The following is a 12138-nucleotide window of genomic DNA, read 5'->3' on the forward strand; positions in this document are numbered from 1 at the left end:
TGAGCTAATTGCCTGTGTATAAACCACAGCTCTCTAAGAAAGCTGCTTTAAAAAAAATCAACCTTTGTATTTAGCAAAATGCCATTGATATTCTTGTAAAAAAACAGTAATCTGTATTTGCATGTGTGTGAGGGGAAGAACCTATCCAAAGGCAACCCTTTAGGTCTTGGACAGGTTGTATTATACAAAAGCTCTTATTAACCTACTGGATTGCTTGCCAAATGGGCCCGCTCCTGGGCGTCTGTTTCTCATAAACAAATGTCAGCTTTTCTTCAATGAAGTGGCCAAACTAACCTCTTCAGATTAGAAGGGGCTTTCACTGCTGCTTTTAATTAGGGCCACTGGATAGGCAGCTTCCACATGAACTGAATGGACAATTTGACTTCCTTTCCTCCCCATCTGGCAGAAATGGTGGCCCTAACCAGTCCTTAAGATAAGTCCTTTCTTTGATTGCAGCTGCCGAGTTCCCAGCCAAACCTCCTTTGCAAGCTGCCTGCGGCTCTCGGCTGTAAGCAGCGATCTGTGCAATCTGGGAAGCAGCGAATTAAAAAGAGCCGTGGCAGGGAATGACACGCCTCTTTCCTCTGCCTGTCAGTTCCCCGCAGAGTTTTAGGAGCCACCGGAAAGCAAGTCTGACCGTTCTGGGCTGCAGGTTGTGTGAGGCCTAGGTGACAGGCAGCGTTGTCTCTTCGGGAATCAATGTTAGCATAAAGTCGTGAGGCAAGGCCCAATTCTGGCAACACCACAGAGTCCCACATGTGTACCGGAGGGCAGAACCCTTTCCAATTCAGGCAGCGCAAGCAAGGGAAAGGGGAGCTGCTGTTCTGTCAGTCATTCCCCCAAATAGGAAAGCAGCAGCGGCTCGCTTTCCCTAAAAGCCTGTCACACAACAACTTTAAGCCCTTTTGCTCAGGAGGGATGGAGTCGGACAAACTGCACCGTGTAATCTGCACCGCTGAGTCTTCTACCCCATGGTTTACTGCAGGGGGGGTTCATTTGGGAGAGCTGTTCCAGCTCGGGTCAGAACCGGTATGACAGGGAAGGATGCCGTAGCTATAACTAAGCAGGTACCAGTGTAGACATGCGGTGGACATCAAGCTTTTCAAAAGGCATACCGGTTCAGGCTGTTGGGGCGGGGAGAGATGTCTAGCAAACGCCCTCCCGTGCAGAAAAGCACGTCAGGACTAAGACGAGGCTGAACCCCTCACAGTGCTGGTTACGGATGTTCAGGGAGGTGTTCAAGAGGGGCGTATGAGGTAGCCTAATTGGATTCTTATTCATTGGCAGTGGAGTTGCAGTACAACATTTTCCTTGCTGAATGGGGGGGAGGACTCTCCAAGATGCGGACCAAGGAGTTGATATTAAGCACCTCTTTCTTGTTGCCTGAAGCCACCCGAGGGACTGCATCTCCCTCTCTGGGTAGGGTCAAGCAAGCTATCCTCAGACCACAGTAAGCCCGTTGGGAGGGAAATGCAGGCGTGACGCACTCCGTGTCCTTTTCTGGAACAGTCGAGGGGGGTGGAAAATCAAGCTTGAAACAGTAAATTAATGTACAGAAAAAGTGTTATGATTTTTTTTGCACTTAATTCAAAATGAAACTTGTTATATGTAGTGTTAGGCTCAATAAAAGATATTCTGGGTGTGACTGCTTGTTTTTAAATCCATGAAAGTGATCGTTGTTTTTTTTTAATATGTGGTAGCTTGTTGGAAAGACGTTAACAGAAAGCAAGAGCAGGTTTAAGGTTTTGACCTGTTCCTGTGTGGCCACCGTCCCACTGCCAAAGTGACTCATCTGGTTAAGAGCTGCTCTGAGGGTACAAGAGAGAGAGAGAGAGACTGCATCTGGATATGTAGCGCCATAAAGAAACCCCAAGAACAGCTAGATTGTGGGGCTAGAGAGGTCTTTCCCTTGAGGGTGCCTCAAGCAAGTGGCAGAAGAATGGGTCTACGCAGCCTGCCTCTCTCTCAGCCATAGAGGGAAGAAGAGTTGGTTTTTATATGCCGACTTTCTCTACCACTTAAGGAAGAATCAAACCGGCTTACAATCACCTTCCCTTCCCAACAACAGACACGCAGTGAGGTAGGTGGACTGAGAGAGCTCTAAGAGAGCTGTGACTAGCCCAAGGTCACCCAGCTGGCTTCATGTGTAGGAGTGGGGAAACAAACCCAGTTCACCAGATTAGCCTCCGCTGCTCATGTGGAGTGGGGAATCGAACACGGTTCTCCAGATCACAGTCCACCGCTCTTAACCACTACACCACGCTGGCTCCCCAACAAAACAAAAACACCCCAAAGCAGAGCTGGGCCCCCTCCTAACTTTGGCCTTCCCACATTAAAGAGTACGGTCGGCTGCAAACATTTGGGAGAGCCTGTTCTCCAGCAATGCAGCCGAGACCGCGGAGCATCACCTCTTGGGGGGGACCACAATTCGGTCCCCCTCTATCCCAGGAGAAAGGTGTGAAAAAAGGCAGCCAGGACTCACTGCAGTTATTTCTGTGTTCTTTATTCCAATTGAAAAGTTACATTAGAAAGAGTACACTGGCCCAGCAGCGTCCGTGCGGCCGTTTCAACGCCAGCACGCTGCTCTCACATTGTCGCTCAGCAGTACTAAAGGGGAGGGGGGGTCCGAAAGCCCTCGGCCGCTTGCCACACAAGCACACACTCACCCGCCACTCGAGAGAGGCTCCCGGCAGAATAAAAATAGATACACCTCAGAATACAAAAGTGTGGATTTCCCACCCCTGAACTCTTCACCATCACCCCCGAAAGCCATTTACACAAATTGATAAAAGGTTGACGTTTTAAGTTTTCCTAAAATTTTAGGTACATTTTAAAAATAAGCTTATTGTGTTTGTGGGATTGGTTTCGTTTTACTCGGTAAAAGAATCCACAATTCTGTCTTTGGACAGAATGAATAGCAGCCAAAATTGGGGAAAGGTTGGGAGAGGGGACTCTTCGGAGCAGGGGGGTCATCGGCTGCTCCACACTGGCTCCAATTCTTGGACTTCAGTGAGGAAAAATACCCTAATTTGCTCAAAAACAATCAAAGGATGATCCCAACCCCCGTTGCACATCAAAGATTGCTACGAGGGAATTGGGAGACGCAAACTGAAAAGGAAATCTGTGCTGGGGGCTACTGAAGTGCAGGCGCGATGGAAATAGATGGATTCCAACCAGCAGGTAGCAGAACGGACCGACTCAAGCGGAAGGACCAGGCCATGCTTTATACAGGCAAAGGCGGTGTGACCCACTAAAGAATATTCTTGGTCAGCACAACGTCTGTGCATTTCTCGCACATAGAAGCACTCCCCCAATTTGAAAGCAGTTGACTAGCACGAGTCTAACTCCCGTGAGAAAGACTAGCTGTGCTCAACCAAGCAGCGTTTCTCCAGGGACCTCTATTCCTCGCTGTGCAGAGGCCGCCAAAATGGAGGCTATCCGACAGGCCACTTGGCGGATTGTCCTCCGACGTCCAGGGCTGCTCCGAGGAGAACGGCGTTGCTAAAAACCGACACCTGCTTAAACAGACAGCAAATCTCTAACTCCTTGGAGAGGGTGGGAAAAACATGCCCAGAAGCATGTTTTGGAAAGAACTAGGTTAGTAACAAGCCGGTTCCACCTAACTCCACCAGTTGTCTCCTGTTCCTGTGCTGACCCCCCTGTTTCAGCAAGTGAGGGAGTTGGTGTGTTGGATTCAGTACCTTTGGAAAGGGGAGAGAAATCTGGCTGGGCTATAAAAGCAGCCGGCATAGGAGGGAGACGGTTACAGCCCTTGCCTGTAACATCCTCCGACCCCAAAGCTGGAAGCTGCATGAACCAGATTTGTCAAGAGACTGAATCACCCACACTCTTCCCCCCACTTCTTCAAATGTGCGTCCCTCACCACGAAGTGCTGATTTCCCAGCAATACTGGATGGTTTTCTTGACCAACGAGAGCCCGGACAGATTGGCTGCCACGTTTCTACCCCCTTTTTTCCTGGTTGATCCAGCACTTCTTTGCAGATTGCCTATTTGGTACAGCAAAGTTAAAATAAATCTTTAATCTAAATGCTCGTCGCGCTACATATACACTTTCCATCACTACACCAATTTAAATCGGCTTCTATAGGTACCCTCTGGTACTGTGAACTTTTGCGACTCGAGTGTCAACAGCTATGGCTTCCCCTCAAGGAACTCTGGGAATTGTAGTTCTGCCAGGTAACAGAGGGGCTCACCAAGGTTATAACTTGTCCTTTCGATCATACTAACCAGCAAAAAGCAGTGCTTCCGGATCATTTAGCCGAGGAAAAACAGGTCAGCCTATCAGAAACCTAGAAATGAGAGCTCAAAATGAAAATACCGTTTCATTAAGACTTCAATTTTAAGCCAGATTCTGCGCGCTCTCTTTTTAAAAATAAAAAGCTCACCTGGTTTTTTGAACCTCTAAATATACTGCTTGAGTGTGTTTTTTAAAAGCTACTCCCCACTGACAGAGATAATGTAGGGGGGCATCCTCCTGTGCATTAACTGGCTACGTTTTTGGCATCAGTACATCTTTAGAATTGAAAAGTTTCCCATTTTAAGGCTAAACTAAAGAAAAAGTTTCTGTAAACATTTCTTCTTTCCCCAGAGTTGCACGTTCTTTTAAAATCAAGTCCAGCCACAATTTGTTTTTCCAAAGATGAGGTAATTTCTGTATATTTGTTAGGTTTAAAAACGCCCCTTTGCGTGTGACTGGCTACGGTTTGGGCCAATCAGAATGCTGATCCAATTTGTAGTGGGAGAGCTACCATGGTAGGGCACGGGCCAGTTCCGGCAGCTGCACGTCAGTTAGTTATTTTCTCTATTTCGTCCAAGTCATCTGTGTCCAGTTTATGGATCTTCTTGTCTGGAAAGGAGAAAACACCAAGGGTTCAACATTAAGAGTCTATAGCCCAAGTCAACAGAAGCCCATTCCTGCAAGAATCAATGCTATGAGCATTTCACCCAGAGGGAAGGAGGCAAGGAAAGATCAGTTAGGGGCATTCCACCTGGATGTGAATTAAGGGAGAGGAAAAGCCCATACATTCACCCCACACCTTCACCCCATACATAGTTTTACAGACCTCTATCATGCCCCCCGCCATTCTTTTTCTGCGCTAAAAAGCCCCCAGACCTTTCCTCCTAGGGAAGGTGCTCCCACCCCCTTACAATCGTCTTGGCTGAAGAAGAAGAAGAGTTGGGTTTTATATGCCGACTTTTTCTACCACTTAAGGAAGAATCAAACCGGCTTACAGTCACCTTCCCATCCCCTCCCCACAACAGACACCCTGTGAGGTAGGTGGGGCTGGGAGAGCTGTGACTAGCCCAAGGTCACCCAGCTGGCTTCATGTGGAGGGGTGGGGAAACCAATCCAGTTGCCAGATTAGCCTCTGCCACTCATGCAGAGGAGTGGGGAATCAAACCCAGTTCTCCAGATCAGAGTCCGCCGCTCCAAACCACTACCTCCCAGAAAAATAGCCAGAAGGGACGTACTGAAATGTTCCTGGATTCTGTTGAGGATGTACATGCTGTGCTTGCTGTCCACCATGTTGATGGCCAGCCCTCGCTTGCCAAAGCGCCCCGTGCGCCCAATGCGGTGAAGGTACGTCTCGTTGTCCGGGTTGCCGTCTTTGTCCACTGGGAGGTCAAAGTTGATGACAACAGAGACCTGCTCCACATCAATCCCTGAGGGAGGAAAAGCAGCAAGGCGAGAGCAAAAGAAAGGCAAACCGTGTTGAGCAGGCGTGTCGAACTCATTTGTTGCAAGGGCTGGATATGACATAAATGTCATTTGGTCAGGCCATGCCTCGCCAGCCCAGATTGGGACTGGGCAGGGAGGTGGCTGCCTTGGCTGGCTCGCGGGCCGGATAAGAGCTCTCAAGGGTCCGGATCCGGCCCACGGGCCATATGTTTGACACCCCTGCTGTAGAGGCGTGTAGGTTGGCCCATTAAGCTCCTTCAGTGGCGCATGCAGCAATCAGCATGCCCATTGAAAGCACAGGAAGCTGCTGCTGGGACAGCCAGTCTTCAGACGTGCCAGGAAGGTGCGGCAACAGGACTCCTGGTCACATGTCACATGACTTGTCACCTGAAGCTGCCTTATACTGAATCAGACCCTTGGTCCATCAAAGTCAGTATTGTCTACTCTGTAGCAGCTCTCCAGGGTCTCAGGTAGAGGTTTTTCGCATCACCTACTTGCCTAGTCCCTTTAACTGGAGATGCCGGGGATTGAACCTGGGACCTTCTGCATGCCAAGCAGATGCTCTACCACTGAGCCACAGCCCCTCTCCTCCTGTTCAAAAACTCTTTGCTCTGCCAATGCACAATCAGGTGAAAGTTAACTCATTGTCCACCTGGCAAAGCAGGCTCTGGCCCACGAAAGATTTGCCACAGGACATTTGTCGAAATGCGGCACTGCAGAACTCCTTGGGGTTTTTGTTTTGATGTTTGCTTTTGGGAAAAGGGGGACCTCCTGGGAAATCATCACAGGTGACTGACACTTGTTTTTAGAGGGCCTATCAGCTTTTGCACTGGTGAAATAAGGGAGGAAGGGGCCCCTGCCCAGGACTGTGGGAGCCGCGTCGGCAAAGGCCACATGGGACAGAGGCTACGGTAAGGAGGGCAATTGGAAGAGACCGGGAGGAAGAGTTGACAAGATCTGATGAAAAGGTTCTAGAGCAGGGGTGTAAACATATGATCCGCATGCCGCATCCGGCCCATTGAGGGCTCTTATCTGGCCTGCGAGCCAGCCAAGGCAGCCACCCCACCACCCCAGTCCCGATCTGGTCTGGTGAGGCATGGCCCGGCCCGATCAAGTAACATTTATATCACATCTGGCCCTCGTAACAAATGAGTTCGACACCTGTTCCAGAGATTCTCAACATGCACTCAGAAGCAAATTCCACACTTGCATAGACAGCCAGCAGCAGGTCTTTGCCGGAAGCTTCTCCGGCGCCGGGTGCCATAGTTACCTCGGGCGCAGACGTTTGTGGTCACCAGGACTTTCTCTTTGCCTTCTCGGAAACGCTCGATCACCGCCGCCCGTTGCTCCACCATCATCTCGCCGCTCAAGAGGGCCACTTGATGGCCTTCCCTGGAAAGCTCGCCTGCCAGCCAGCCAGCCGTTTTGCGAGTCTGCGGAGGGCAGAGCCGACAAACAAATGCCTCTGGCAAATGACTCCAGTGGGAAACAATACTGATCAGTTAAGCCTCCCCACCCCCCCCATCAACAGGAAGGTAGCTGCTGTGTTGTTAAATGTCGAGTTTCCCCAACGTGGGGGGTAATTTAGACTCCCGGTTACTGTAGACGTCCATTGCTTCGTTCCTCCCACCCCCTTTTTTCGCTTTAATAGGGGATAGTCTAACTGACCCTCAGTGCCCTTCTGGTAAAAAACCCTCAAGAAAGAAACAGAGAGGGAGAGAAGCGATGTGAAATACCCCAGAACAATGGATTCCCTTTTTTAAAGGTGTATTGTGAAATGGCACAAGGTGTGTGAGGGGAGGAGACACTTTACTTTCTTCAAAAAAAAACCCCAAGAATCTCTCTGGTGAATTTTGTTTTGGTTTCAAAAGATTGAGAAGAAAGATTGAGAAGAAGAATTGGTTTTTATATGCCGACTTTCTCTACCACTTAAGGAAGAATCAAACCAACTTATAATCACCTTCCCTTCACCTCAACAGACACCCTGTGAAGTAGGTGGGGCTGAAAGAGTTCGGAGAGAGCTGGGTGCCTAAGATCACCCCGCTGGCTTCATGTTTAGGAGTGGGGAAACCAACCCGGTTCTCCAGATTAGAGTCCGCCGCTCTTAACCACTACACCTTGCTGGCATCTCCTCCACATCTCCTTCTTGACACTGGCATCTCCTCAGAATGAAGTTCTCCTCAGAGGAGTTCTCAGAGAATAAAGTTATCCTCAGAGAACTGCTCCATCTCAGGATGAAGAACCGCCCCACGGTGAACACCCCGTCACCTTTGTATCCACCCTGCCCAGCCAGGACCTACTGCAAGCAACCCCTCAGAGACATTCTTCACATGAACTCCTCCGCTCAAGAGGGAAGCATCCCCAGACCTGGCCTTTCTGAAAGACTCACACAGCCTTGGCCCTCCCTATAAGCCTTCAGCAGCCTCACCTGGGTGTGTCAAAGTCGGCTTGTTCTGCGTCCCCCACCCCCTCAAGTCATCCTCCCCTCAATCACACTCACATGACAGAAGATCATTGCTTGCGCGATCGTGATGGCGCCGTAAATGTTACAAAGGGCTTGGAATTTCTCCTCGCGGCTGTTGCACAGGACGTAGTACTGCTTGATGGTGTCCAGCGTCTCTTCCTCGCGCTTCAGCTTGATGATGTTCGGGTCGGGGACGACCTTCTGGGCGAACTTCCACACGGAGTCTTCGAAGGTGGCCGAGAAAAGAAGCATTTGGCAGTCTCTGGGCAGCATCCTGGGAGATTGGGGAGAAAAAGCCAAGGATCTAGGCCCAAGCTAGGTTCCCGTTGCAACGCCGGCGCTCGCGCTCGGGGCCTGAGGCATCTGCTTGGGCAAAACGGCCAAGGAATTTTCAGTGGCGGCGGCACAAACCTGGGCATGGCCAGCGTCGCTTCCCAGGGCTGAGCGACCTACAACTGTCCTTCAAAGAACACCCCACATTTCACTCCCTGCTTCCCCCTCCAGAGCCAGCGTGGTGTAGTGGTTAAGAGCGGTGGACTCTAATCTGGTGAACCGGGTTCGACGCTCCGCTCCTCCACATGAAGCCAGCTGGGTGACCTTGGGCAAGTCAGTTCTCTCGGAACTCTTCAATTCAGGTACCTTTATTGGCATAACATTTGACAGAATACAGTAAAACACACAGAAAGCTATTATAAGGCAGAACGGATTGCAATCATAACAAGAAAGTTAGCCACGGTTTCTATAATATTAGGGTCCTGATTATTAAGAAGAGTAAGAACCGTTAAATAATTGAGGAAATTCCTCAATCTGAGTTAAGATAGAATTTAAGAATTTTAAATGTAACATTTGATAAAAGGGGCACCGGAAAAAAAAAAACATGTTGGATAGTTTCAATCTCTTTGTTTGAACAAGGGAAAAATCTATCAGAAAGGGGAACACCAAGATAACGACCAGTTCTCTCTGAACTCTCTCAGCCCCACCTACCTCACAAAGTGTCTGTTGTGGGGAGGGGAAGGGAAGGTGACTGTAAGCCACTTTGAGACTCCTTAAGGGGAGAGAAAAAGTGGGGTATAAAAACCAACTCTTCTTCTTCTCTCACTGGATGAGATTATTAATGTTTCCTCACATTATCGGGATTGTGACCCTCAAGCCTGGCGGATTAAAAGCAAGGGGCACACCCTTGGCCTCCTTCAGAGAAAGCTACAGTTGTATGCGGCCAGCTCAAATGCCTCTAATCAAATGTGCACTTCCCCAAACCCTCAAGATGGGTGTTTTTTGTTGTTGTTTGGTTTGTTCCTTTGAAACATGTATTGGCCGCCTTTCTACTTTACAGCAAGTCAAGGCGGCTTACAAATGCAAACAATAACAAAACACAACAAAACAACATATAACCACCACCCCCTAGTTTAAAATCAGTAATTTAAAACTGCTGGTATCGAACGCTGTCATGAATAAAGCTGTCTTCAGCTGCCTCCTAAAGATCGAGAGTGAGGGGGGCCAGGCGCACCTCCCTGGGGAGGCTATTCCATAATCGTGGGGCTGTCAGTGAAAAGGCCCTGTCTCGTGTTCTCACCGAACGAGCTTCTGAGCTTCTTCGGTCAGTGCGACAGGCAAGAAGGCCTCTCCCTGTGCTCTGAGATCCCCTGGCAGGGACATTCTTTTTGTGATGCAGAAAGAAACCTATCTTCAGTGGTTTCCTCTTAACTCCCTTATTGTAGCAACACTCAGGAGCCACAAAAGCCTTACTTGCAGACAGTAAACACCATCTCGGAAGAGGCACGTCCCTGCCCATTTTCACATGGGCAGGAAAGCCCCCTCTAGAATGGCGCCTGCTTCAGTACACACAAACACCCTCGAAACAACTGCATGATTTACCGGCTCTCTGATGCAGACGTTGCCAGTTAATTACAGCTCAGATGATCAAGATCTTGTCAAAAATAAATTTAGTTTGCGTTGCTGTCTGTGGCTCACAAGAACACATTAAGCTGCCTTATACTGAACCAGACCCTTTGTCCATCAAAGTCAGTACTGTCTACTCAGACCGGCAGCGGCTCTCCAGGGTCTCAGGTTGAGGTCTTTCGCATCACCTACTTGCCTGGTCCCTTTAACTGGAGGTGCCGAGGATTGAACCTGGGACCTTCTGCATGCCAAGCAGATGCTCTACCACTGAGCCACAGCCCCTCCCCCACAGAAAGAACCTGGGTAACAGTCGCACCAGGAAAACCAGCTTCGCACACAAAACACGTGATGCACCCCGCGAGACAAGACAGGCGTTTCTCCATACCTTTGAATACGGATGCTCTGGTCTTGGTGTCCTTGGGTGGCTATCATGACATCTGCCTCATCCAAGACGAAGACTTTGATCTTCTTGGGATCTATGAATTTCAACTTGGAGCACCAGTCCAGGACGGTGCCCGGGGTGCCGATGACGATCTGCTCAGAAAGCTTCTGGCCACGCTCCACTGTTAGAGAGATCAGGGCTTGTTTCGAGCAGGAGAACCTCGGAAGGTGCCGCCTTCCGCTAAGCAGAAGAGGCACAATCCACTTGGGCGTCTTTTCCTGAGCGAGCCCTGCTGGAGGGAAGTCATACCCTTGCCCCGCTCAAAGCAGTGCTTTTCAACTTTATCCAACCCGAGGGAAGTGACTCTTCTGCCTCGGTTGAACCGTGGCAGGGCCTCAAGCATATGGTCATCGATCAGATGACCAGAAAACCACAATGCTGCGAGTTAGCTATTGCGTTGTTCATAGAAACAGTGGCTTGTGCACAACAAGATCTGCTCGCAGAGAGGGATTTTCCCCTTCGCCCACCCAAGGCGCCCCTTCAAATTTATTTCCTGGTGGTATGCATCAGGAATAGCAAGGGGAGGAGTGAGGGTCTTCAGTGTGTGTGTTGGCGGGAGAGTGATGGAATTCACTGCCATTCTTCCAAAGATAGGGATACTTCACAAGACTGAGTGGTGGATGGAGACTGCTGATGCAAGCAATTAGCAAGGTGGCAAATATATTCCAGAGGCTATTCAGGTTTTTAACCTGAAAATTACCCCAATTATCCTCTTTGGTGTTGCCATCTGGATAACAGTCATCAATGAATCTATAGATCGTCCACTGCTTCAGTTCTTACGAAAACTCCTAAATGTGTTGCTGGCGTTACTCTTCGTTCCGAGTTTGGCCAAATGTCATTTGAAGCTAGGGCATGGTTGGCCGCCTTTAAACTACATCTTAAACTGTGCTTTAGCACTGAGGGGTTCCTAGCTTCTCTGAAGCATGACCCTTTTAAATCCTCATGGCAAAAAATCTTAGATGAGGAACTGTTGTTGTTGGGCTTCTCGCAGGATATGTTATTAGATCTTGGGAAAACTGAAGCTTTTACCAAAATTAAAAAGTGCATTAAAGAGCTCGATTATAACAGCACTACTTTTCGTGCTCGTCGCGTCTGTTCATCCCAGTTCTTCGGAATACCCCCTCCACGTGGTTTGCCTGCCTATACATATTATCTGACAACTCCTCGTCTCTGTAGAGCTTTTTGCTTGGCTAGATTGAATGCTAACCCTTCTATGGTAATGCAGGGCAAAATTCTGAATATACCATACTCAGACAGGATCTGCCCTTGCTCTTCTGGCTCTATTGACTCATTAGCTCATGCCCTTTTGGAATGCTGCTTTTACGAGGAACTTTTATCGCACTATATTTCCCCCCTTTTAATATACAAATCCAATGCCTCTGTGACTGACATAATGCCTTTTTTACTAAGCGATAGGGACCCCAAGGCTACATTGTCAGTGGCAAGATTTGTTTCAATCCTTATATCCCTCCAACACTAGATATATGCTGCTCAAGATCAATTGATCAAGGAGCTTCTAAGGGAGAAAAGGAAAAGGAAAAGGCAAGCAATTAGCTGGCTTGGTCCTGATCCCGTTGGCTTGGACCAGTTGCGAGTTATGTTCAGGACCCTCTGGATGTGATCCCCTGCCAG

General features: G+C 49.1%; 1 protein-coding gene across 1 annotated transcript in view; it reads right to left on the reverse strand.

Moving 5' to 3' along the window:
• Positions 1–4738: 4738 nt before the first annotated feature.
• LOC130491495 (ATP-dependent RNA helicase DDX19B) overlaps positions 4739–12138 on the reverse strand; it is a 30033-nt gene continuing 22633 nt past the window's right edge. The window contains exons 8-12 of the mRNA XM_056865242.1: positions 10450–10627; positions 8202–8439; positions 6972–7134; positions 5494–5685; positions 4739–4867 (exon numbers count right to left, since the gene is read on the reverse strand). Coding sequence (XP_056721220.1) covers positions 4806–4867; positions 5494–5685; positions 6972–7134; positions 8202–8439; positions 10450–10627 — 833 coding nt within the window. The 3' untranslated portion in view covers positions 4739–4805. The remainder of the gene's footprint in view (positions 4868–5493; positions 5686–6971; positions 7135–8201; positions 8440–10449; positions 10628–12138) is intronic.

This window comes from Euleptes europaea, chromosome 19 (assembly GCF_029931775.1).
Source record: "Euleptes europaea isolate rEulEur1 chromosome 19, rEulEur1.hap1, whole genome shotgun sequence".
In the NCBI taxonomy this organism is placed as follows: Eukaryota; Metazoa; Chordata; class Lepidosauria; order Squamata; family Sphaerodactylidae; genus Euleptes; species Euleptes europaea.